Source organism: Gavialis gangeticus, unplaced genomic scaffold (genome assembly GCF_001723915.1).
Source record: "Gavialis gangeticus isolate Ggan-Ray unplaced genomic scaffold, GavGan_comp1, whole genome shotgun sequence".
Lineage (NCBI taxonomy): Eukaryota > Metazoa > Chordata > Crocodylia > Gavialidae > Gavialis > Gavialis gangeticus.
The window spans coordinates 30,837,710-30,865,056 of NW_017729030.1; the positions used below are offsets into that span (position 1 = coordinate 30,837,710).

General features: G+C 42.9%; 1 protein-coding gene across 3 annotated transcripts in view; it reads left to right on the forward strand.

The window, feature by feature from the left end:
• The first annotated feature begins 2,788 nt into the window (after positions 1-2,788).
• TRPC3 (transient receptor potential cation channel subfamily C member 3) overlaps positions 2,789-27,347 on the forward strand; it is a 73,054-nt gene continuing 48,495 nt past the window's right edge. For 2 of the 3 annotated variants that reach the window (XM_019522067.1, XM_019522068.1), the window contains exons 1-2: positions 2,789-3,110; positions 15,197-15,968. In XM_019522067.1, coding sequence (XP_019377612.1) covers positions 2,881-3,110; positions 15,197-15,968 — 1,002 coding nt within the window. In that variant the 5' untranslated portion in view covers positions 2,789-2,880. The remainder of the gene's footprint in view (positions 3,111-15,196; positions 15,969-27,347) is intronic. The other variant, XM_019522066.1, reaches the window with a different exon arrangement.

Sequence of the window (27,347 nt, forward strand, 5' to 3'; positions counted from 1 at the left end):
TTTCCAAGGTATACAGGTAACTTTTAATCAGTTTCTCAATCACACAAATTAGAAACTGTATCTATTGAAATGTTAATACATTTCCAAATATTATGGCAATATCTGCTTATGGTACATATCTGCTTTCTAAGTTCTTAACTCTGCATGTAGCACAGCTACATTCAAAAATCCTTTGTATTGTTCTTGTGGAAATTGTAGAGGCAATAGTAGAGGTGATTCATAGAGTCACAGATGCTAGGGTCAGAAGGGACCTCAACAGATCATCAAGTCTGACCCCCCTGCCTAGGCTAGAGTGCTGGGGTCAGATAAGATCTGCTATCCCATCCTAGATAGCATCTGATGGAAACTTGGAGGCATATACACTAACAAAGAATCGGGTTTTTTTAAAGTAAATATAAGCATTTTAAGAATAATGACAATATTATTCCTGTAAAAAAGAATGACATTTGAAACCCTTACTCTATTCACATCTTTGAGAAGCACTTTCTAAACCTTTATATCTTCTTCTTGTTTGCAGGTACAGTTCTATAGCTGAGGTATAAGGTTTGGACCTGTAGTCCATGGACTAGAATGTGAATCTTTCCTGGATAAGGAATGCAAAAGGAGATGCTGAGCTGATAAAGTCAGTGGGTATCTTCATGGATGCTGAGTTCTGAGCCAACAGATTGCACTGCTTGACTAACTCTGATAAAGTATATATCAATTGGCTTTAATGTTTTTATGTTTTCTATGAATAATGCTATGTGGTTCTAAACTACTGCAGTTATCTTATCAATATTCTATGAATCTGTTATGTATATACCCAAGATTGAGCCAAATTCTGCTCTACAATAAATGTAATCTCACTGAAGCCAACAGCAAACATAAACAATTTAAATAGCTAAAAAGAAATAATTAATTAAACTGACAAAAGCAAAAATGGATTCGACAAAGTGCTAGCAGTACTAGATTGACTTTATTTTAGCTGGTTCTGCCTACACATTCTATAAATCACATTTTATGTATTGAAAAGAAGCAAATCACAATCTTTACCCCTGTTGAAAACAAAGCACGCTATAGGGGCTGCTGAGGAATCTTGCATGCTCTGAAGTTGGAAGTGACTAGTTTGTCTAAGGGGGGAATGTTTTGAACTAGAATCTACTGCCACTGAAATAAATAGTAAAATTCTCATTAATTTCAGTGGCAGTGGATCTGAACTTTTGGGCTTTCTCATTTCTCATATTGTTTGCTACAGTAGGCCTTGAAGAACTTAAAAGCAAGAAAAAATATACTGTCTGCAGCATGGAAAAATGGAGATAGGGTGGGGAATGGGTAGATGGTAATGAACATAAATAGATGACTGTATAGGCTCCACAGGAAAACTTTTAGGAAGCTCAATTCTACACTCATTGCAACAGTGCCAACCTTCATGGGGTTGCTTGATTGTACGGAAATAATTTGGCCTATAATATAATAACCTCATAAGAGCAAAAGGAAGTGTAACGTTGTATTCTCCTTATAAATGGTCTTCATACAAGAGGCTTTATACAAAGAAACACAATTAGCATCCATTACACTTAAGAGGCATTTAACATCCTCACGATGTTTCTAGTTCTATCCCTGTCATTTTCAGCCTGTTTAAAATAATGTGGTAAGCCAGACTGTAATTGTATTCTCATCAGTGAAAACATCCATCTCTCTTTATTTTAACATGTATTGAAACAAATTTTCCACCGCAGGAGGGGGAAAAAAAGAAAATAAAATATAGCTCAGGCATCAGTGCACAAGATTTTTGTTTTATCACTGGATTGCTTTGAAACATATCGCTGACATTCTTGTGGGAATGACAGTGGCATCACAGCAGCCTAGAAAATTTGGGTTGGAAGGGACCTCAGGAGGTCATCTAGTCCAATCTCCTGCAAAAGCAGGACCATCCCCAACTCCATCATTGCTTGGGGGTCACACAGAACCTCATGGATACAGACATGTAATATTTACCCTGGCCATTTAGGCTGGGCATTGGCTAATAGAAGGTTTTAAATTCTCCGTGGCTTTTGGAACAGTCTTCAAAATGCGGTGTCAACGGGCTTAAAAAATGATGTGTGTGTGTGTGTTGGGGTGGGGGGTGTCAAGCACATGAAGGCTGCTTAGGGTAGAGAGACAAGGTTCTGTGGGTAAATCCGGTACCTTTTTATTACGCCAACTCAAATAGTTGGAAAAATTCTTCTTAGCAAGCTTTCAGGGGCAAACATCCTTCGTCAGGCTGAGGAAACATCTGCAGCCCCTCATGCTTAGGATGGGGATCCTGCATTGCTTAGGACGCAGATGCTCAGGATGGGGAGGCACTGAGAGCCCTGCAGCCAAGTGGCTTGTCCTTCCTCCAGCAAGAACTTGTGCTCCTGGATTCCCTGCGGCGATGAGGGCGACTCTCATCTCCTCCCCTCCGAGCAGCCAGGAACAGAAGCAGAGTCCTCCCAAACCATCCCATACACACCCGCCGTCTCCTGGAGGAGCAGGGCTGGCTGGGACCCCAGAGGGCACTTGGGGTGGGGGGCGTGAGGCAGGAACACCCTGTCCACAGCGCCCCACGCAGCCCCTCATCTCGAGTGTCGGCAAGTTGGGCAGCGGACGGAGAGGGCGGGGCGGGGCGCGGCGTCCCCTCCTCTGCCAGCTGCTCCCCGCGGGGCCGCCGCCGGCGAGAGGCGAGGAGAGGAGAGGAGTGGAGCGGGGCAGAGCTGCTGCAGCTGCCCGGACTCCCCCCTCCTCCTTCTCCTGCGGCTCTCTTCTTCTGCCGAGCCGGGGAGGGGAGGGGGCCCGGCCGTGCACGGGGAGGGCTGTCCGCCGCACACAGCCGCCTGGCAGGGGCAGCGCCGGCAGCGCCCGGCTTAGCGCAGCCTCGCCATGTCCGGCAAGGGCAGGCGGGGCAAGGAGCAGGGGCGAGTGACCTTTCCCCAGGAGGGGGACGAGGAGGGCGCCGAGGAAGAGGAGCAGCAGCAGCAGCGCCGCCGCCGGGGCTGGAGAGGCGTCAATGGGGGGCTGGAGCCGGCGCAGCTGCCGCAGCCGCCGCGGGCGGTGAAAACCCAGCGGGAGCCCTACGGCTGCTACCCGCCGTCGCCGCTGCCCTGCACCGGGTAAGCAGCGCCGGGCAAGGGGTGCTGCCCCCGGCGCCCCCTCGTGCCCGGGCGGCCGTCCGCTGCCGCGCCGGCCCTGGAGGGCTGGGGGCCCGCGCAGCTTTGCACTCTGGTGGTGGGTTGTGGGGCGGGGGGGCTTCCAGAGGCCGTGCAAATCCTCCCCCGCCACCCAAGCCAGGGCAGGAGACGCTCTGGGAAACTTCGTGCTTGAGGAAAGCTCTGGGAAACTTGATGGCGGCTCTTCCGAGAGGCCGGCTTGCTACTCCCCACCAGGGCTTCGTGCCTCGCCTCCGGACCGACCTGAGAGAGCCCCAGAGACGGGCTGGCAGGGACCTCCAGAGGGGCTCTTCAGTCTACCAGGATCAGGCCTCTCCCATCTGTCTCCTACGGACCACACTTCCATTTCGTAGTTTCATTAGGGGCTGGAAAGGACCTCTCCGGATCAAAACAGCCCCCCCTGTGCTTGGGAGACACTTGCCCCCTCCCCCCCCGCATGGCAATGATTGTGTTGTTTATCAAAAAGGCAGGCAACTCCTGGCGGGCTGAGAGGGTGGGTGGGTGAGTGGGGACAGCTGCTTGCTGGAGGGTTGGGCAAAGCTGTCCCCCCTGCCTTCCTTCCAGCCTTTTTGTGTGGTAAAAATCTCTCTTAGCTATTGGTGGTCCCAAGACCATAAAGGGTACAGTAACGAATCTAGGAGACCCCGGGCAGAGAAACATCCATGTTGTGAGGCACATTTTGTGAGTTTATGGGATGCTGTGTTTGGTCTTTAGCAGGTCCCAGTGGCAGTGTGGTTTTTAAAAGCACATTCACAAATGGAAATGTTGTCAGGAACTGCTAGGAATAAACCAGGGGTGCTCAACCTCTGGCCTGCGGGCCAGATGCAGCCCGCAGAGCCTTGGCATGTGGTCTGCAGGGCTCTCCATGGGTTGGGAAATGTAGTGGCAGGGCAGCAGTGGCAATTAATACTGTCACCCCTCCCTGCTGCCAAATTCCCAAGCTCTGTGCAAGCAGGTTGGAACCCTGACAGGCTGTGCCTGCTTCTGCCTGTGGGTCCGGGTCATGCCCCTTCCCTTGCTCAGCTGGTTTGGGCTGGGCCATACCCCATCTGCCTGCAGATGCCCCTTTCTCCCATGCAGATGGATTGGGGCTGGGCTGCACCCCTCTCACCATGGCTGGATGGGGCCAGCCCACAGATGGACCTGGCACTGCCCATCTGGCCCACTGGACAAAAAAGACTGAGCACCGTTGAAATAAACAGAAATTTAGTACACAACTGAAGTACGTTTATTTTTGTTTTGTGGAGAAGCTAACTTTCTTGGCTCTGATTTACAGAATTACTAGAATGCATGCACATGAGAGAGAATATGTTCTCTTTCAGGGAGGCCAGGGACCAAGGCGAGATTGACTTACTCATAGTTGTGCACGCTTCCTAAGAATTATTTGGTCATTTGATAATATGTTGCAGTTTAGCCTAACATTTTGATATTTTGTTTTCTGAGGATCACTCAAGTATTTAATAGTTTCAGGACAGAATTGGATTCTCAGTTATAATTTTTCATTCCTATGAGACAAACACTTTATTCTGAGTTATAATGTACTATAACAGAACATGTTCTGCATTTATAGAAGAATGCTTAATTAAGATTGCATTAGAGAAGACTCTAAAATACAACAATAATTAGAGTAGCGCTTAGAAGGTGATCATCACAATTATCTGTGGCTTCTACTGCAGGAGTTTTATTTTGTTTCAGTGGCCGAGGTATCAAGAGACCTAAATGTCTGGACTTTTAGGATAATAATAATATCATCACTAAGCCACTGATATACTCCCTTCCCTAAGGAATGAGTGTTATGTCGACATGGGCTGATGCTTGAGTGTAGGTTATTCAGCCATAAGCTTTTTTACCTGTGGTGAGCCCCATCTGTTGAAGTCACTTATCAGAACACAGCTCTTGCACTCCTGTCCTAGAAATCTCTTGTCATAGCAGCAGTTGCAAGTTACTGTCTGCTGGGCTGATGAAGTGTTCCATTAATCAACTTAACGCGGCATCCTGAAGTGACAGAGCAATAGGGGACCACAGGACAAAGAACTGTTAACTCTGTGCCCAACTTTGACATCTGCTTCTAACCTAACATTTCATAGTCAGAGAGTCAACTCCTGGTACATCAGCCAAACATTTCCTCTGGACTATTATTGTATGTTTAATTTTTCAAAAACTAAAACATATAGTGAACATTTTACATATATTCACATGAATATGAAATGGGAATATAGTATGAATACTACTATTGTTATTACTAATAATAATTTAAATATTGGTATGATAGACAGTGTACCTGTACAAGACAGGCCAAGGGTGGGAGTGGAAGCAGGCCAAAAGGGGTAAGTTACTTGCCGAAGGTTATGCAGCAAGTCAGCACTTGAATCAATATTAGAACTCAGTTCTCTTGGCCCCTAAATTAATACCCTATCCAAGTTCTGTATTGACAAAGGCTTGGGTTGCAACATTTATATATGTATGGTCACAGCTCTATTCATCATAGACTTGTAAACAAGACAGGAAATGAATGAGGCAAGTCTGTGTAAAATGGCAGAAAGAAGGAAGAAAACATATTAGTAGAGTGAACCCTGATCATTAAGTAATTTAAGGGTGACAAACTGATCAGCTGCTGATCAGACATTTTTCCCCTTCAAGGTATCATTGGCACAGTCTGAATGTTTGTTTGGACACACTTGACTAGCTAGACAGGAGTCGCACCTTATCTTAGAGATAACCATTTACTCACCCTGCTTTAGCTTCTGCCTGACTTCAGACTAACACAACTAACTGCCTCTGACTTTTCTAAACTGTTTCCTAGACTTTTTCTAGGTCATTGGAAAAGTAATTTTCCTAAGATATGCACTAAAATCTCATATTTTATTTATGACCTTGATTTCAAAAGATATTAATAATCTCCATATTGAAAGCAAAAATTTTATGAGATATGGCTTTTCAGAGAAATCTTAAGGGGTTAGGCACCCTTTCTCATTCATATTAAATGGGAATTGAGAACCCAATTTCTTTAGGCTCCTTTGAATATCGCAGCCCTGATCTTTGGGTGGACTGAAACCCTAGAGTCTAAATTGCAGGGGTGACTGCAAGGAGGCCTTAAAGTTCTCCTTTCTGCTGCTTCTTTACCCTGGCCCTTTTCTAAGTAGGTTCCTTTTCCTTTGCTGTGTTTGAACAGATCTGGCCTTCAGATCAGATCTAGATTTCTTAATTTCTTGTTCCTGTAAATTACGGCTTGTGTTTCCCATTGAAGTTCTTTGTTCTGAAATGGACAATGACAACAGGTAAAAGACTTAAAGATTTGTGTGGAGGGGACTGGGATGCTGCTATAAGTTAATATCTCTTCCCCAAAGATGTCACTGTGTCCTGTCCTTGCTGCTGTGGTGTGACCGTGGCCTTCAAAACCCTGATCCAGCACTTCTATAAGCAACTTTCCTGGACACTTTAGATAAAAGCATTACTTCTGAACAAGGTACTGCTGCGGGTTGGGGGATACATCTCTCAGCTGTTCTCGATTATGCCCCATGTTTCAGGTGAATGACCAGTGATTAGTTTACAGATGAGAGAGAGAAGCTCTCATGGTATGCTTTTTGCCTTAAGGGAAAGTACACTGAGCTGAAGGGCTGTGAGTTAAAGTTCACCTCTTCTATTGACAGGTATTTATAGGTATATGGACTTGAAATGCTGTTGGGAGTAAATGAAGTATCACTTACTCCATTTTAAATGTAGGTTAACTGAGAGGATGCACAAGGTTACTTTGGTAGAACTAGAACAGAACGTTGGTCTCCAGTAAAGCAGACTCAACCTCCTCCATGCTATTTTTTACGACAAGTGGAACAGATTGATTTTACTGCCTGTAGCAACTAGACCACATCCCTTTCTCAGCAGCAGGAATAGAATTATGATTCCCAGCATTCTGCTGCTGTCTAGCAACTGTGTCAACCACTGCATAGGTGCCGCTTCTCCCTTTACTGACTAATTGAGAGGGGACAGCAATTATTTCTTTAGGTCATACACAGAAATCTGTGCTGGGGATCTAAGGGCCAGATCTAAGGGCCAGAATATTGCCCTTCCTGCTGCCAGGGAGTCCCTATGGCTGAACATAAATTTCTGTTCCTTTGTTTTTCATTTTTCTTAATGGTGTATTATCCTCAGTGGTTGACACAATAAAAAATCAAACTGAAAAGCAAGTTAAAACGCTAAAATCTGCCAGGGATGACAAAACAATCAATAAAACACACTTCCCACAATTTTGTCATTTTTCATGCATTTTGATTTATTTCTGTCACAGCTGGGCAAGTTTGAAGGTGAAAAGGTACAGTTGAAGTGCTGAAGGGGTAGACACCTGTCACTGAAACATTCTATTGTGAAAGTAGAGGAATCAACTGATTAATCTCTTCAGCCCTGTGCTATGCTTGTTACTACTAAATATGAAATTTCTAGCTTAGTGCATAGCAGTAGCACTATACCCATGTAAAGAGAAAATTCAACTTCAGTAGCAGACTTGATCATTCAGGTGTGAGGTAGCAGACTCTTAATGCCATGGTAAATGTTAGGCATGCAGATAGATCACAAGGCAGAATAGACCTTGAGAGTGTTTGCCTAGAAAAAATGGGATTTATTTAGCGTGTTTTATTTTTTACGTTTCAAAGATGATGAATTTTGTAAAAAAATGGTTATAAAGTAGGATATTTGTATTTGTTTATTTTATTACATTGATTGGTATATAGTGAATCAGGCAGATTACACAAGAATAATCATCATTGCTTCTGAATTCTCTAGTGTATCTCATTAGGATTAGTGTCTTGGAAAAAGTATGTTTTTCTCTCTGTTTTCTTACAGCATGGCTGTAAGACATGACACAAAGGAAAGGTGGAGATGTCCTGTCCCCAATTTGCATTATTTCAGGAAAACATCACCATGGATTATGTCATGAAATTGGAGATTCATACTCTCCGTAAATAATATTTCAATCACAACCTGACTCTTAGAAGCTAATAAGTGTTTTGGTGAGATAGGTATTATAAAAATTGGAGACTGGGGCTTGCTTGAGTAATATTATTTATGCTTAGGTTAACTCTTAAAAATTTAAGGTCTGCTTCTGCATTTCTTATTCTTTTAAGCTGTCACGTTATTAAGGAGTTTGTCTATCTAAGGAGTACAGGACTGGACCTGTGCTAGCAAACGATGACTTAAAGTAATGTGAAAAAATAAATTCTGCTTAGCCAGTTATTTCAAGCAACAGAAATACATTACTTTTATTTTGCACAAAAGCAGTTATTGTCTCTTGCCGTTATCCAAAAACTTGTGTATTAGAAACTCTGAGTCAAATTTTGCACTAAGTTTAACTTATGCAGACTTATTGAAATTCCTCCTGTCTGTCAATGAAGTTTATACATAGCTTTGCACTTAGAGACAAGTCTAGATTTCCAACTGTAGTGCATTTCAAATGAAGCAAAATCGATATTTTACTGCTAATCAGGGTGGGTTTGGGAGTCCAGGCACCTTTGTACAGAACAGCCACAGAGGTTTGGAGAGTGAGGTAGAGGGGTGGGGCTCCATATATACAATGATGCCCTTTTCTTGGCATGGGGCTGGTGTGTAATGGTGTAAAATGCTACTGTTCTTTAACAGGAGGAGCTGGAGAAAGGTTCAGTAGCTGTCTTGAATCTATGGATGGGGGTCAGGTTCCATCTTGTCTACTCTTTCTGCCTCTGAATCTGCATATTGAACAATGTGGTTACTCAAGCACTGTGCTAGGACTAGTCCTTACTAGCAGTACACCCCTGTTCATGACTTCCCTCATGCAATGATAGGATATTTTTTACATAGAACATATTAGGACTGTATTGCCAACCCTTGCGATTTTTATTATTTTTTACAATATTTCATGTTTTTTCCAGCTCCTGGACTCACGTGATAGCATAGATTGAGAATCCTATGTAGTTTTAACTTAAATGGTTATAGAGAAGCTTGAAAATGTGAATCTTAAAGGCTTAAAAAGAAGGTGCATTAAAGAAGAACGAAGATTAAAATCTCACAATTTTTAACCTAGTCTCATGTTTTTCTGGAGGTCTGATTCCAGTATATGAAAAATGTGTGTTGACAATACCTAATGGGATATAAGTATAATGCTATCAAAAATGCAAAACTAAAACATTAACATTTCAAAATTATATTACAAAATTTTAGTTAAAAAATCCTTGGAATTGCCTTAAAAATGTGGTAGTTTAAATATAAAAATGGAAGAAAAGAAAATGGAATGGGAGACACACTATGTATGTATATCTGTACCTTATTCTGACAAAATGTCCACTGTCTTTAAGAAGTTCTTTGAAACTGCAAGATTTGTCTGGATCTGGCCATTTAGCAATGTACTCAGGTAATATTGCACCAAGCAAAAATTCTTGTTCTTGATTTTTCAGAAATCCCGAGACTATTCTAGTCTATAAAATACAGTTTTCATCTTGATTTTTAAAAGGCATCTCAGTCACATCAAATATATCTGTTTATTACAAGATTTATTACTGAGTATCTTTCTTATTGACAAAACGTATTTCCATAGTGTGCCTTTTGGAGGATGCATCTCCTACATAAACAAAATGAGTCTTCTCATGCAGACAGTGAGTTTTGAAAGAATGATCTATAGAATGGAAACCAAAAGTGTCGCATTTAACAGTGTATTGAAAACTGTACTGAATGTTTGGGAAATGAATTTGTTTTTATGAGTTTATTTTGTAAAAAATACATGGGTTGCAGGGTAAATTGTTAGAAACTCTTTGGAACAAAGATTCAAAATAAGCTAATTAATCTCTATGTTATTTGTCATTTAAAGGTACTGACAAAGTATTTTTTTATATATATGTATAGAATATATATCTGTATATATGTGATATACGTAATGGAATATGTTTATCATTATATACACACACATACATACACACACAATGATAAACATATTACAGTCATTTGTATAAAAATATAGCCTGTGTAACATCATGTTCTGGGTGGGAAGAAAGGAAGGGTGGGAACGTAATCCCTTAATTAAGATCTTGTTTAAATAGTAAATACGGAACAGCCATTTTCCAATTTTTTGTGATTTCAGTGTAATAGGGTAATAATTTACTGTGACTGTTCACCACATATTCTCCAGAATCAAAACTCTTGTACTTGAAATGCCTTCACCTGTGAAGTATGCCTGAGCTATCGGTTATAAATCGGTTCTGATCTTAACATGCATAGTCACAAATCCTTTCTGTAAGGCAGCCTTTTTTAATAGACATAAGCAAAGAGATTCAGGAATGAATAAGAATGGTTCTGTCATGTTTGGCATTGCAATTGTGACACATTTTACAAAAGGTAAATATGAGTTTTAGCAAAGCTTACTGTGCAATGCCACACAAGTTGCTGTGGTAGTCCAAAAATACTAATCACGCTTGAAAATTTATATAAGATCAAATTCTTTTGTCCCAAAAGCAGCCTGCCCTTGGTAATGAATACTGTAATCTCATCATTTGCATTGCAATGGAACAGCAAATTTGTGTTAACTAAAATGTACATGGGGTAGACTAGCTTTTATTATGCTTATAGCTTTGATGAAGTTATAAAGATTTTATGTTTTGCTAAATATAATGCAGCCAAGGCAGCTGGTACACCAGCCTGAATTTCTACATCATGAATGGAATTATTTTTGTAGAACTAAGTCATTAGATCTGAATGAACTGCTGCTGCTTGAGGGAACTCCCATTGATATCAAAGGGAGTTCTTTGAACATTGGCAGTACAGTTGAACCAATACGTATATATGTATAAACTGTGTTGAAAAGAATGTTATTAAGGTTGTGAAGTCAAGCACAGTTAAGGTTGCCATTAGAAACCTGTTATGACCCTGTGTACATACTTATTATGATAGTTTTTAAGTATATGATCATATTCAGTTTTTTCCACACTAATCCTTACTAGTCAGAGCACAAAATATGCAGTGCTCACTTCAATAGGAGCTGCCTAGTCTATATTTTGTTTTCTCCTTAGTGTTCAATATGCAACTCTGTGCCTTTTTTACTGCATGGTATTTAAAACTTACTTGGAAGACAGAAATATCCATTTCTTCATTACCTTTTTTAGGATGGTGATGACAGTGGTTTCAAAGTGCTTCATGGACATTATGGTTCTTATTGTAGTAACATCCATGTGAAATGAGGAAGTGTTATTTTCTTCTTTTTACAGAGAGTGTAAAGAGGCACAGTGATCAGCGTCCACTAACTTTGAGTGTCCAGTATGAGATGCCTAAGATCTGATTTTCTCAGAGTACTTTGGATTGCATAGCACTTTGTACATTCAGAGTGTAACTGCCATTGACTTTAGTTACAACTGGTAGTGGTGATTTTTTTTGCAAATTAGACTGCATGGTCTCAATCCAGATGCCCAGAAAATAAGGAACTTAAGTTTGAGGGACCAGCTGTGAGAGCCTGGCTTAAATGACTGGTCCAGCATCACATAGGAATTCTGTGGCAGAAGCTGGGCTTGTTCTCCAGGGCCTTAACCAAGGAAAAACCATCCTTTTTCTTTTTGTGACCCCTTCCCTTTATTCACTGTACTTCCCTTATTCTCTCCTTCCAACTGCTGCAACAAGTGAGGCAGCTATCCTACAGACACCAGTCCCTTTCACTGCATATCTTCGACTCATCCCAGAGCACGTACATGGTATGCACTGAATAAGGCAGGGGTCCTAGGAAAAAATGGTTGTGCTTATGTAATTAAAGAAACTATACACACAAGGGAAACAAATTAATTTGTTACCTTTCTTATCTTTTGAGTATTTGACTTTGTACCTTCATATAATCTTAATGTAAAATTTTGGGGTATATTTTTCTAGTTGTTTTTTTAAAACTGAAACCCCCCCCCAGAAATTCCAACCTGTGGCAACATATGGATACCCACATGAGTCATCATCAGGTCGAGTCTATGCACTACCACACAGACCTCTGGCACTTCAGCTCACAGAGAAACTGAGAGCAATAGCTGGCTGTCATCCTATATGGGCCTAGATCAGAGAGGGGTGGGATGTGCTGCCGCAGTGTCACTGATGTATTTGCTGGCTGTAAAGGAAGGGTGAGACTTAGGAACTTTGCATTCCGATCTGGGCTCTGGAGCGGGTGTGTTCTACTGGGCACACATTATTATTCTGTCCTCTTCTCCTGAGTAGTGCTTTCTGCCCCATCTCTTCAACTTGCCCCAGTATCGGTCCCAGTTCTGTCTCATTTCTGACTCCTCATCCCAGTCCATTTTCCTCACCTAGGCAATCCCGCTGTCTACTCCTCAGGCTCCTAATCCCAGTCTCAGACCCCTTACTCAGCCAGTCTGCATTCTTCCTTCCTAGCCTGTCATCTCCCTTGTCTTTCTTTTGTACCTGGGCCTCTCGTGATCCACCACGTTCAGGCTTCTTAACCTCACTGGCTCACAGTCCCAATCTCCCTTCCTCATCCAGTCTCTGTGTACTTGACACCTCCCTGTCCCACTTTCTCTGTTTAGCAGTCTGTGTTTTCCCATCACACCTCAAATGAGTATGAGATCTGTTTCCTGTCTCCTTTCATCTTGATCTTTACCCTACATGCTCTGTCTTAACTTCCTGCACAGAAAATCTCGCATTCTTTCCTGGCTCCCAGTCCCAGTTTCCTGGCTCACTGTTTTCCTATCCTACTCTTTACCACTGCAAGCTTCAAATACCAGTTTACTGCCCTGCACCTGCTTGTCCATATTTGTTTTCCCCACTTCACTTTTTAAGACTGCCCTCTGCTTACTCAAATCAGGCAACTTATTTGTGCTTTCTGGGAGGGATGGGTAGGGAAGGGGTCACTGAGAGCAGAAGAAAGAGCATTTCCCTTGCTCTCAGTTCAGAGGCCCAGAACCAGATTGAGCACAGTTGGCAGGAGCCCAGAGCTGCAGTGGTGCCCAGGAGCCCAGGCTGGTGTATGACTAGTGCCAGTGCAATGTTTTGGGAATGTAGCTGCTATAATCTAAGAAGTTTCTACCAGAGGTGTAGCTAGTGAGTTTTGTATCCTGAGCAGAGCTGTGTGGCGGGGTGTTGTGTCAAGCAACTGAGAGCAGGGTGGGATGGCATGGTGTTGTGACAGGGGACAAGCACAGGAGAGTTTTATTTGACAGTGGCTGCTGCTGCTCTCAGGACTGGCTCCCTGCATACTGCCTCCCTGGAGTCAGGCCTGGGGTTGGTACTGTGCACTCTGCCTCACTGCAGCTAGCAGTGTACCTCCTCCAAACTGGCACCCTCTCTTGCCCTTCCCTGCTTATGCTATTGGTCTCCACTGATTGAGTATGAATTGAGGATTTTTTAACACTTATCAGGGGAAATGAAATACAATGACCACCAAGGTGGTTTTCCTGAACGTGGCAGGAGGTAATCCTTAGTTAGCCCACTTTCACTTACAGTGGGAAGACCTCAGCTATATGCCAACTTTATGGGAAATTGGAGATTCCTTCCTAGCTTGCTCCTGTGGCCATATGACTAAGGGCAAGTGAAACTCAGGAGCAGTCAATCCCCAAGCCTCTGGGCTTGCGCCTGCACGTAGGATACCCGCCAAAGGATTTGGAAGCATCTGGAGCCCAGGCAGGAGTGAAGGATGCTTGCCAGTGGTATGCCAGTGGCATGCCAATGGGGGAGGTGGGAGTGGGCCATGCCCCTGGGTGCTGGTTGCGCTCGGTCCCTCGCAGCACTTCTGGTTTCGCCACTGGTGTTTCCGGGCTCAGCAGTCAGCCACTGTGGGACCCCCCTCTCCCCCACTTGGCAATCAGCCATGGATGGAGAGGTATGCCATTGCCAGTAGCAGGGCCACATATAGTTCTTGAATGACTTGCGGATTTGGAATTGATTTGTCTGATTTTAAACACTTAGAACTTGACTAAATCTTGGTGAATTTTCATGAGGAACATCCATGATAAAAAGGCCCCCCAAAGCCAAATTTCATGTCCCTATTTCAAAACACAGGGGCACTAGAACATTTCCAAGAAAAGATTGCCAGAATTTAACACAGCAAAAGATATTTCCCCTTAGGTTCATTCTCAGAAGTGTTTTTTTCTATTGTGGCTGAAATTAAAAATAAAAAGGGTGGGGGGAAATCAGACAGCATGTAAAATTTCAGACCAATGGTTAAATGTTAGCAAAATCTTAAGTAACTAGGCACAGGGACTTATACTGGAAAGTGTTAGTCGACCTTAATAATAACAGCCACCATAATAATAAAAACATGGTTTGTTATTAAATATTTTTTCTATTAGTAAATCATATCAACTGTCACTCAGTAAAATGTTATTACAGGTGTTTCTGTGACCAGTCACCACAATACTACAAAGCAAATCCAGAGTCCTTGCTTGTTTTCTTGACTCAGTCTTTACCTAGCCATACTCAGATTGAAGTTAGCAAATACTGAGTAAAATCTTCCAGATTTGGCCGCACATGTATAGCAATTCATGGTAAAAGATGTGTAACCAGTCTTTTCCATGTAAAGTGGTCAGGAAGTAGGAAGGTTCTTCTCATCCTCATGTAAACCATTTCACATTTTGCAAGGTACAAGATGATTTGTTTGAGTTTTGCCTTCTAAACCATCAGGTTTAGGCCACTGTTGTGGGTAGGATAAAGAACTTGATTATCAGAGGTCTGATTTAGTATGGCAAATTCTGTTTTCCCTGTATACATGCTGGAGTATGCTTTAACAATATTTCTGAAAGGAGGCGGTGTTGCACATAAAACAAAATACCCTAGTCATGGATGAGAAAGGGGTCTCTAGAAAAGGAGCCGGTGAATACTTTTCATCCGTGTGCTAGTCTAGTGGTTTGTAACCCCTCCTGCACCAACCAGCTTTTGAAGATTGAAGGACCACAACAGAGAGAGATATAGGCAGACAGATGGGCAAATGACACAAGACAGAGGAGATAGGTCACGAGTCCTGGTAGCTGCAGGGGAAGAACAAGCCCACAAAAGGACTGCTATTCTGCAAATAATTTATCTTTTCTTCCCACTAGATATGTTGAAGGAAGTCCATCTCTGAGGCGTATGACAGTGATGAGAGAGAAGGGAAGGCGGCAAGCCATTAGAGGCCCAGCTTTCATGTTCAACAACAGGGGCACAAGCCTCACTGCTGAAGAAGAGCGTTTTTTGGATGCAGCAGAGTATGGGAACATTCCTGTAGTGCGCAAAATGTTGGAGGAGTCAAAAACACTGAATGTCAACTGTGTTGACTACATGGGCCAAAATGCCTTGCAGCTTGCTGTGGGGAATGAGCATTTGGAAGTGACAGAACTTCTATTAAAAAAAGAGAACTTGGCACGAATTGGAGATGCCTTGCTGCTTGCAATCAGCAAGGGTTATATTAGGATAGTAGAAGTAATTTTGAATCATCCTGGTTTTGCAGCAAATAAGCGACTGACTCTAAGCCCCTGTGAGCAGGAGCTCCAGGATGATGATTTTTATTCCTATGATGAAGACGGCACCCGCTTTTCTCCTGATATCACCCCAATCATTTTAGCTGCTCACTGCCAGAAATACGAGGTTGTACACATGTTGTTACTGAAGGGAGCAAGGATAGAGAGACCTCATGACTATTTCTGCAAATGCAATGACTGCACTGAAAAGCAAAAGCACGATTCTTTTAGTCACTCCAGGTCAAGGATAAATGCCTATAAAGGGTTGGCTAGTCCTGCCTACCTGTCCCTCTCCAGTGAAGATCCAGTTCTCACTGCTCTAGAACTCAGCAATGAGCTTGCTAAGTTGGCCAACATTGAAAAAGAATTCAAGGTAAATATTTTTTTGCTTCTATGTTTATTTTATTTTTGACTTGTAATTTCAGATGCTTGAGTTTTTTCCCTGTATTTTACTTTTCCAATTACAGATGCTTAAGTTATATTTTTTCTCTTGTTCTTGGTTTTGAATGCTCGGTGAATAAGTCATTAAAAGGCAGATTTACTTGAAATGAAAGTGTGTGTACCTAAAATATATTGAGAGCAATATAAAAGTACCAATGTGAACACTACTAACCTTGTAATGAATGGGAAACAATTGCGTTCACTTTAGCAGATAATTATTGTTTTTACTGAAGTTCACTTGGGGTAATAAAATCTGAGCATCAAGCAGAATAATTACACTTTTATTTGACTTTCTACAATAATTACTTCATTTTCATTTTTCACTTTGAATGAAGTTGTCTACAAATTATAGAGACTACACACAGGTTTTTTTTCATTTACCTTTTAGGAATTTACTTTTCTATTCAGTGGCAGCTGTAAAAATCTGTAAGATGCATTCCCTTTTTTTCTCTTTTTGGCTATATCTATTTTAATATCACTATATACTAAATGTTTTTTATAGCCCAACTTCTCTATTAGGTAATTCATGATTAGACCATGGCAAGGATTACCATTGCTTACGTTTCTTGTGTGAAGTTCCACTTAGTATCTTGGAAGGTACACCAACAAAAGACTAACTGTACAGCATGCTGTATATAAGAGAAGCCTGAATCAGGGAATAACAGATTTTACACAGCAAGCAGTTCTGCAAATGGCATTGGATCTAGTTGTAGCAAAAATTTTAATGGGGGTCCTGAGGGTCAGTATTGCATACTGCTTGTTTAATTAACATCTTCATAAATGATCTGAAGAAGGCAAAAGACTCAATCATGCAGACAACAGCATGGTACAATGCATTCAAAATAGCGGAGGACTAAGAAGAAATACAACTAGATTTATTAAGGGCAGAAAACAGGATGGAATGACTAAAATGTTTAATATGGTAGGGTGCGGGGTATAAACTTACTTATACTCCTAGACAAGAATGCTTCTAGTGCTACCAGTCAAAGGTAAGTTTTAATATTGAGAGGGATCTGAATGTGATTAAATGATAAATCTACCAGAACTTGGATTTGTGTTGCACTAGTGGTCTGTACCCTCAAAAGAGTATCCTGCTAGAGCAGAGATACAGATTTTGGGTGTCATTCTTTCTTTATACAAAATTCACATCAACTCTTTGGCCCTTACTTCCATTCACAACTGTAACTCTCACTAAGATACATCTCTGTCATAAGGCCTGCAGGATGAAGCCCTATAAAGCTCTACCCAGCTTATGTATCCTACAGTTCTTTCTACCACTACCCATCTCTCATCTTCATCTTTTGCTGAAGGAATCTGACCTTAGAGAAATGATATACCAGGTACTGTATTTTTCACATACAACAGATTCCTTTTCTCCCAAATCCCTCCCACCATCACTACCAAAATTGAATCATATATATCTAGTGAAGAAGCTGGTTTTCTGCCTGGGATAGAAGAACCCTACTTTGATTCCTCTTCCACAGTTCAGCACCTATTGCATTACTATTTAGGCAGCTGAGGGAATCAGTTAACTTAATGGCTCATTGTTTTTGATTCAGAGGTACTGACTATTGTCTCTCCTTTTTAACAGTTGTGATGCTCCACTAATCAAGCTAACTATTCTTAGGGCAATTTTGCTGATCGCTAGCTGCTCCTGATCTCTTTTCTGTTTCAGAGCCTTGGAAACTCTTTAGCTCTTTTCAAAGTCATAGATCCATCCATGGAGACTATGTGGGGCAAAGGGCCAGACCCCTACCCATTGCTCTCCCTGCCTGCCTTTCCTATCCCTTGCCTCCCATCCTGTCCCTATGCCTGCTTCCCTGCTCCCTGTCCCCACTGTTACTTTCCCCCTGCTCCCTGCTACATGTCCATCTGCCCCCTGCTTCCCCATGTCTGTGCCTACCCCTTTGCCACCTGTCCCCCTACAGTCTTCAGCAGCAGCTAAGATTTCAGCTTTAGTTAATTAGGAAAGGGAGGGTGAGTCAGCTGAAGATTAGGATATTTCCCTGCTCTATGAAGCCATAACTCTTCTAAAATCACAAGGCGGGCAAGTCTACACAAGAGGCTTAATGGCATATTACCATAGTTTACTGTGAAGTAAGCACATGGGTCTACACATGCAGATCCTTACTTCACAGTAAATCTCCCTGATCCTGAGGAAATTTGCTATTTGCGAATGCAAGTAGTAATAATGCTATGTGCGAATGCAAGTAGCAAATTTACTCGGCATTAGTAACAGTGCCATAGAGCTCGTGTAGATTCCTGGCCAAGAGCCAAATCTGTAGCCATCTACCAGGGTGTGAAAGATAGCTCCCTGCCCCTGGGAGCTGCCTGCTGCTGGGATGTACAGGAGTCCAGGGTGGACTATGTCCTCCTGCTTCCAGATCGCAATCACACAGTGGGGACTGGGAGATCTTTATCTCCCAGCCTCCACTCTGGCATTGTGCTTAGGGATCAGGGGGTTGGGAGAGTCTTATCTCCCAGCCTGAGCCCCATGTTTGCAGGGCTTGGGCTGGGAGACCTTTATCTCCCAGAAGGTCCCCAGCCTATTCCCCCCACAGTTCCATGCTCAAGGAGCATTAATTAATTAAAGGGCTCAGCTTTTCAGTGATGCTTAATGCACATTAGCCTATTTTAATGCTAAATTAATGCTTGTCCCTTCCCCTTCCACCACCTGCCCCCACCATATGCCCCCCCCGACTCCCCCATGCCTGTGCCTGCACCCCATCATCTTTTCCTTCTGCCACTTGCCTCCCCTTTGTGCCTGACCCCCACCACTTGCCCTCCTTCCTCTTGCCCTACCCTGAGCCTGTGCCTCCTTCCCTGCTGCCTGTCCCCCTATGCTCTTCTCCCCATTACTGCTTATCTTCTGCAGCCGCTCTGCCTCTGGCTCAGGGGCACTCAGGGGTGATAGCCCCAGCCCAGCTGGGCCAGGGAGAAGTAAAGCAGCAGCTCTGGGCCTGGCCATGGTAGGGCCAGAGCCAGAGCTGTAGGTAAGCAGTGGTGGGAACAAGTGGCTGTGGAGGGGGAAGATAGCAGAGGGGAAGGTAGCAGAGAGACAGGCTTTGCAGTCTCCCTTGTGCTCCCCTAAGCTGCACACCGTGGGTTTCCCCTGCTTGTTCCTCCCAATGCTCTGTTTCCCCCATGCACCCCCACCAACGCATCATCTTCCCCATGTTCCTGTCACCTTGTGCCCCCTCCACCGCTACACAAGTGCCCCAAGCCCGGGGTCATAGCTGGAGCTGAGTCTCCCCTTGCTCTGGGCCGGTACTTGAATCTAAGACAAGGCTTTTTTCTCTTCCCATGTTCATTGTGGGGGAATGACCTTGACTTGGATTTGAGTTAATACAGTAACTATTTTTTTTGTCTCACCATCCCAACTTCTGCCTGTTCTGTAGCCCAGCAAATCTTTCTGCACCTCCCAACCCCAAGTCTGCCTCTACATCAGCTGTGCAGATCTACTTCTACCAACCACGTATCCTAATAATTAATTCTGCCTCATAAATACATACAAGCCCATTACCTGTTGCACCTTTGGCAGCTGCAAGGATTACTCATACCTTCCATAGCTTGAAGCAGCTATAGTTTACCCCACTGGGGTGAAGGGGGAAAGGGCAGCTCCAGGCATTCTCCCCACTCTTCCTTTCCAGGTGGAATGTTGTACAGATGGAGAAGGGATGAGCAGACTGAGCCCTCAGGAGGGAAAGGGAAGGGAGAGATTAGACACACCCTGAGAAGCTGGTGTGCTGGATACCTCTTTTCCCCTTTCCGTCACATAAATCCTTTCTTGGGTCCTTAGAGGAAGAGAGAGAGCACTGTCTGCTTCCTACAGCATCTTTATCCATCTTTTCATCTCTGGGAGGTGGCGGAAAGGGGAGGACTGTATCATCACAAGTGATGATACAGAATTGCATTATTTGAAATTGTGGTAGTTGGCAACTATATTCCATCAGGTGTGACAGGGCTGCACGACCCACACACCTGGGTGTAACATAAGATGCCATATGGATTGCCCTCCAGGTAAGAGTTGGGACTGAGAGACACCTGTTAGCAGCTATTTTCTGTATCGTATCTCACATAAATCCATTCTGGGCGTTTGCCCATGCTTACGTGATGTAAGCTTAAATTCTGACTTTGATTAAATTGAGCTAAAGGTGAATAGCAGACTCACTACTTTCAATGTGTTATTATCTCCCTGTGGGGATGCCTGCTAGCCTGGCACTCCCACCTTCTGGGATGCAGGATATTCTGTAAGTCTCTAGGGATCCCTCCTATCATTTTGACCTAGGGATAATCTAGGGATTTCAGTCTTTGGTTTCAAACAAAAACAATCCTTAAAACAGCACAAAACATAATTCTTTTCTCCTCGCATCCCTAGAAAACACCAAGGTTCATTTAAAGGGATGTATTTGGTAGCCATGTTGGTCTGAGACAAAAAAAAATGAAAAACTCTAGAACTCTGGGTTCAGAGATAATACCTTTTTTTAGACCAACTAAGAAATTGCAAATAAAACCTTTTTTTTGGCAATTTCTTAGTTGGTCTAGTGAAAGGTATCATCTCTGAACCAAGAGTGCTAGAGTTTTGCATTTCAGGTTCATTTAAAGGGACTTACAACATATCGAGAATGAGTAATGAATTATCTATGGTAACCTGCAGTTTATATTGTTTCCTGTTTACGATCTCTGCAATTCACTTCCTGGATATGCGTAAAAGAGGCATGATAAGGCACTTTGTCTATGGTTTCCCACAGGGTGGGACTTCAAGTTGAGGCTATTTAAAAAATGTTTGGGGTCTAAACTTCCAAAAAAAATATGCTAAATTGAACATGCATGCTTGAGCTAGTATAATCACAGATTTGCCTGTATAATCACAGATTTGTACAAGAAAATAACTGATGGCCATGTGCATATCAGCCTTTGCACAAAGACAGTGGAATGAAGGGTGTGCAGTTAGTACACTCACTGTTGAAAACTGACTTTTCGTTGGCATTAAAAAAGTTTTACTCCCAATGAACCTCCTTACTTCTCAAATGTATGGTGTAAGAAATCAGAAAAAAAATTTGAAAGTTAGAAGAAACCAAGGTAGTAAAAAATAAAAATGAGTAAAAAAGCAAGAAATACTGAAGGCATCTGGGGATATCGCACTTTTCTGTTTCTTCCCATCACATGCTTCTGTATTTCCAGATCCTCCTCCTACGGTTCCCTCCTTCTAAGGTTCTACTCTTCTATTAATTTTGGTGTGTCCTCTTCATCTCTCTTGGTATGGTTTTCCCTTATCCTTGTCCCTTTTGCAGGATTTCTCTTTTCCGTTCTCTGCTGCCATCTGTGCTCTTCCTTTCTCCTCCTTTCTTCCCTTTCAGAGTCCCCTATTCAAGTTTTTATCTTCCCACAGCTCTTCATCCCTTCAGTTCCCCATTCTCTTCCCTTCTATGAGGTCCTTTTCTCCATTCCCTCTGTCTATTTCAGGGGTGGGCAAAATATGGCCCATGGACCAGATCTGGCCCACCAAGGGATTCTGTCTGGCCTGAGGCAGGTCCCTCAGCTCTGGCTGGTCCAGGTGTGGGGATAGCCTGGGCCATGGTACTTGTGGCCAGTCCTGCCATCCCTGGGTGCACAGTGGCTTCCTGGCAGTCCCTGCAGCGGTGGCTTGCTCTGCCTGCCTGCTGTTGCCAATCCTCCCTGCACTCACCATTGGGGCACTGGACAGAGTGGGTGGCTGAACAGTTGGTGTCCCCAAGGAGATTGGCCTGAGCCACACCCTGCCTACGGGGGTCCCAGGCCAGTCTTCATGGAGACCCTGCTCACCTGCTCTGTCCAGTGCCCCATGCAGTGGGTGCAAGGCAGATGGGCCCAGTGATGGATGGATAGACAAAATTGCCTCCGCCCTCCCCACACTGGGCTGGGCCAGCTCCCCCACACCTGGCCCATGACAGCTCACCAACACTCCTTAAGTGGCCCTCCAACCCAATCCCTGGCAGCTCCTTCTCCAATCCTAGTGCAGTGTGATTGCTTTCAGATGAAGCTACTAATGGCTGCCTATGCCTTGCTAAAGTAGCAGGGGAAGCAGGAAAGTAGGGTGACATACCTCGCAGCCGCAGCAGGAACACAAAGCCCTAGGTTGCCTGTATACATGCATCAAGACTGTTCTGATGAACTGTAATTACAGCACATCAGAACAGACTCATTTAATCGAGTCTGCTGGAGTGTAGTAATTACCGCGCTCCAGCAGACTCCAGTATCACATGTATCAGTGTTCCCATGCTGAAAATGGTGGTACCTTGGTGACATTTAAAAAAATGTTTTAAAGCTTGGTGAGCTTTAGTTAAAGCACCCTCAGCAACATTTTTCAGCATGGGGACACTGATACACATGATGCTTCAGGTGCTTTAATTGGAGTGGCTCTTGGAGCCGCTCTAATTATGCCTCCCCCCTGCCCTGCCTCCCAGAGCATGTGTATAACCACCCCAGTGGTCGAAGCAAAAACTGCAGCAATTCCTCCCCAACTTAATCCCAAATTCCCACTGTGATGGAAGGGCAACAGGATTCAGAACAGAGGTCAGGCATTCCAGACGGTTCCACACAAATCAGATTGTTGGCAAGCTTTGAAAAATACTCATTCTATTAAAGTTATTGCTGTCATGGCAAATTTCAGTCTTTTGAAACAGCTGATTAGATTTTCTCCTGTCCTAGAAATATAGCAGCAAGGGCTTCAGTGGCATATTAGAAGTTAGAGAAGTGACCACAAAAAGTAGCTGTGCTAAGAAAGTTCTGAATATGGCTGAGGAATAATATTCACAGAATATGAATTTTGTTCCAGTACTGGTTTTCAACAAAATTGTCATTATAAAAAAGCTTTTTTTGAGCAAGGTACCTAGTCAAAAAAAGGTTTTGTTAAAGTACAGCAAAGCATATAAATCCTCCTGTTGCTGGAAAAGATCAAACATGAAGAAGATTGTTTTTATTACATGAAGACCTATGTTAGTGAGTATTTTTATGTAGTGATGTGGCACTGAAGCCTACTGAAAACACAGTGCTAGAACTGTCTCTTGACCTGTAGTATAACATCATTCATTAACCTGGTCAGAGAATTGTGTTTTCCCACCCTTGTTAACGGCGAAAACATTTGTTAGAATGAAACATGGCTAATCATTGTGTACCTATTTTTCTGTGTCCCACAGGCCCTAGCACTTCTCTTAGGACACATCACCTAATTTATATTTCAGACTTTCCCTCAGACCTTTTAAAAATTATATCATGGAAGCCTTTTTAGTAATGAAAACAGGTTATTCAAGTTACCTTTGTACAATGATGGATAAGCAGTTAATATAAGCTGACAAGAGGATAATGTTACTAAAAAGGCAAGCGCTATATTGTGGTTTAAATATAATGGCCTTGGGTTAAATGTACTTGTGGCATAAGATGCTCAAATCCCATCAACTTCAGTGGATTTGCACTTGCTTACTTGGAGGGCTGAATTTGATTCACCATATCAAGGATCAGCAAGACTGACGTCTCACTTTTTACAGGAGAAATTCCTACACTGGGTTGTAGGGGAAAGCTCCCACTGAAAGCAGTGGCAGATGTGAACATGCATCTAAGGGGAGAATCTGTCATGGTTCCAAGTAAAGTTTACATGGTGTTATCTCAGCTGAACTAACAAAGAGGATTCAAATTTGAGATATATACAGAATCAGCTTTTAGAAGGGTATAGCACAGTTCCATATGCATTAATATATTCCTGATTTGTACACACCATTCTATAAATACACATGAATACACAAGCTGGGTATTTACACGCATAGACTAAATTGACATTATTATTTTTAAAAAACGCATTATTTTTAAAAAACTGCATCAATTGTGTATGTGAATTAGTCTAATGCAATTTTTTGTAGCCCTGGGATTTTGGCCCTTTTGCAAATCCAGCTCAGATATTTATGTGCAGAAGATACACTTTTTACATGAATAAATGTTATTCATGAATTAGGAATTTTTTTAAAATAGTGGAAGAAATCTGTGTTCTAGTTTGGAACCAGTGCTTAATTCTTTGCACATGCTTTAGTGGGATTTTTTTTTGTAGTGTAAAGCTGCTGGATCAGAAGCAAGAAGTACTGATCATGTAAACAACATAAGAGTTGAAAAATTAAGTGTGCAAAAATTGAAAGAACTTGTAACTCCACAACAATCACAGCTCAAACTGTTACCTAGGAAAAGCCTAATACTCAGTTTGATTGAGGTGCCACTTGGTAATGTAAAGAGACCATAAAGCAGTTAAACCTAACATGGCAACTGTAGAGCCCTTTCACAGGTTCAAAGAGAGATAATATCATTTTATTGTAAATAAGGTCTTATTGTAAATAATATCACCTTATTGCAAATATTTAAATCGGGACTGTAGTGATTTTACTGCACAAGTGGTCAAACTGATACTGAAATATGTATATGTATAGCTAGCTAGATCATATCTTAAGTGGAAGAAAACTGAATGCAACTTGCCTGACTTTTCTACTTTTAATTATTCAAAAATAAAGATTCAGTAACTTAGTATATTGGACAAATATCCATATTCTTTGAAGAAAAAGAAAAGGAAGAAAATTCTCAAATGGTAAGGAAAACTTTGTTTTATTTTTGATCTCCTTTATTTCTCATCTGATTTGTCCAGAGATAGCAAAGCCTATATTTCATCACTGAAGTGTCTGCAGATGCCTACAAAGATGCAAGAAAATGATCAAAATTATTTTTGAAGCAAAATTAAATGAAGGCTTCATATATTCATACATACAAAGACAAAGTTTGGATCACTGTGTATAAAAATGTCACTTGAATAATTCAAAACCAGCCAAACTAAATTGTACTATAGTTGTTGTTTTTTTTTAAATCACTTTAGGCAGGGTATAGACACTGTTAAATGCCAGAGCAAAGATGGAGTTGTTTGAAAAGTTAGAAGTTCTTGAAAATGGGGCTTAGGATAAATGAGACTTTTCTCTACAACAGGGGTAGGCAACGTTTTTTGGCCGGAGTGCCAAAAAACACCACATATCCTGGGATTATACAGCTATATCATATTAGTGGCTCACAGTTGTCCTGTGATCAATTAATGTACCTGGATGCTCCTTCTCCAGAGTTCCAATTGAATGACTCCAGCTTATAGCAAAAAATGCTGCCATTAGTGCCCATATGTATGACCTCCATTTTGTTCTACTAAATTTTGTCCCATTTCTATTACCCCAGTTTACCTGGATGGCATCTTAGTTGGCCACTGTATTGACATTGTGTCAACAGCACATTTAATTAACTCTAACTTTTTATGTCAAGGCTATTAATAAAAATATTAAAGTAGTGTCAGGAAACAACTGTGCGGTGACGGTATTGTGCAGTAACAACTGCACAGTGTGCCACATGTAAATACGGCCACTTTATCCTTATATTTCTTGACCTCCAAGATATAGCTTTATGTGCTGATTAATCCTTTTCCCCATTCCTTTGAGTCTGTCTTATCTTTCCTAATATCATATCTTGTGCATTTATCCAGTTAGGCCCACAGCTCTTTTTCCATTTACTTGGGATAAGAGTCCAAGTAGTTTTTGACACTTTGACCTAAAGAAATTCTAAACCTCTTCTATATTTAGATCCCTGAGGGTAAAAACAGACATTGCTTTCTTTGGCCTTTGGGCTGCCATATGAGAGCAACTAGGTATCCATACCTTTTGTTGTGTCACAATGTGGCTGTGACGAAGGTAGTAATACATTGCGCTGCTTTATTATTGTGGACATCTATTTGCTTTATGGCAGGAAAGCATGAGCAGCCCAGGGCTACCCACACTCTCCTGCCACCCTGGGAAGGCACTCCTTGGGATTGAAGAGCCCAGTCCTGCATGCCCTGGGAATTCCTGCACAGGATTGGGCCCTTCGAGCCTAGATCAGTGGCAACATGTAGGGGGTGCATGTGCACCCCCTGATGGCTGTACTCGCCGCTTAGGTGATGGGCAGGGGGGGAAGCAGGAATGCCAGTGCACCCCCTGCAAGTGCTGGCCGATCGCTGCACTCGGTGCAGCTGCTTTTGGGAGTGGCTGTGGCCAGCGCTTGCTCCCAGAAGCAGCTGCAGCTACTCCCAGAAGTGGCTGCAGAGAGCACAGTGATCAGCCACAGTGATCGGCTGTCATGGGATTGCCTGGGGGACCCTCCCCCTGGACCGCAGGATCACCCACAGGGGACCCGCCCCCCCTCTGGTCAGCGGGACTGGTCATGGGGGGGGACACATGCCCCCCCGACTAAGGCAGCACCAGTCACCCATGGCCTGGGGAGTGCCTACCCAGCAGTTCCCACTTACAGAGACACTCCCCTGGCAATCTCTGGGGCATGTCTCTTGCAGCAGGGAAATTCAGGGTTCCTCGCTTCCAGAGACTTGCTCTGCAGATTTCCAGGGTGTGTCTCTGCAGATAGGAAACCCTGACTTCCCTCACTTCCAGAGATGTTCCCTGGGCATCCCAGGAGTTTGTCTCTGGAATTGGAGAAAGCCAGGACATTCCAGTGCAGTCCCAGGGCTGGGGCACCAATCATCTGATTGATTGTCTCAAAATCCACCACAGCCAGGGTGGTCACAGCCCTGGGACTACCCCAGAGTGTTGACCTCCCTCTGCTGCAGTTCTGGGGCTGAGACTGCCAATCAGTTGATTGGGATTCCCTGCTTGCAGAGATACACCCTTAGCAAACTGTGGGAACCCAGGAGATTGTCAGGGGCACATCTCTGGAAGCAGGGAATATGTCATCCTTTGTCCTGGAAGGTTAATGGGCAGGAAGATGGGCAACATGTACAATTCTGACTGGGTAATAAAATGAAGAATGACACAGCAGGAAAGTTGAAGATGATCCTGATGTGATCATTCCTCTCTGTACATGTGAGTAGATGGAGAACTGTATTGACCTATTATGGAGTTAGATCCTGGGTGTTGGGAAACATATAAAAAATTTGCAAGAATCAAAGTGGGAGGGGAGAGAAGCACAAACAAATGTTTAACAACAAATACAGAGGTTTGTGGCTAATGTTGTGGAAGTGGTAAAAGACAATACAAATGCAGCATGTGGTAGAAAGAAGGTTTAACTTCACACTAAAATTATGGATAGAGGTTAGCTTAAAATACTATAGCCACAAATTTATTGTCCAGACAAGTGAAGAGCATGGATTGACAGAAATCATTAAAGGTGATGCAAGACTAAAAAAGTCCTCAACAGCGTAGCAGACAGGTGAAGGAAGAATATTTCACAATGGCTGCAAAGACAGATGAAGGCTGCAGCAGAACAGAAACCTCTG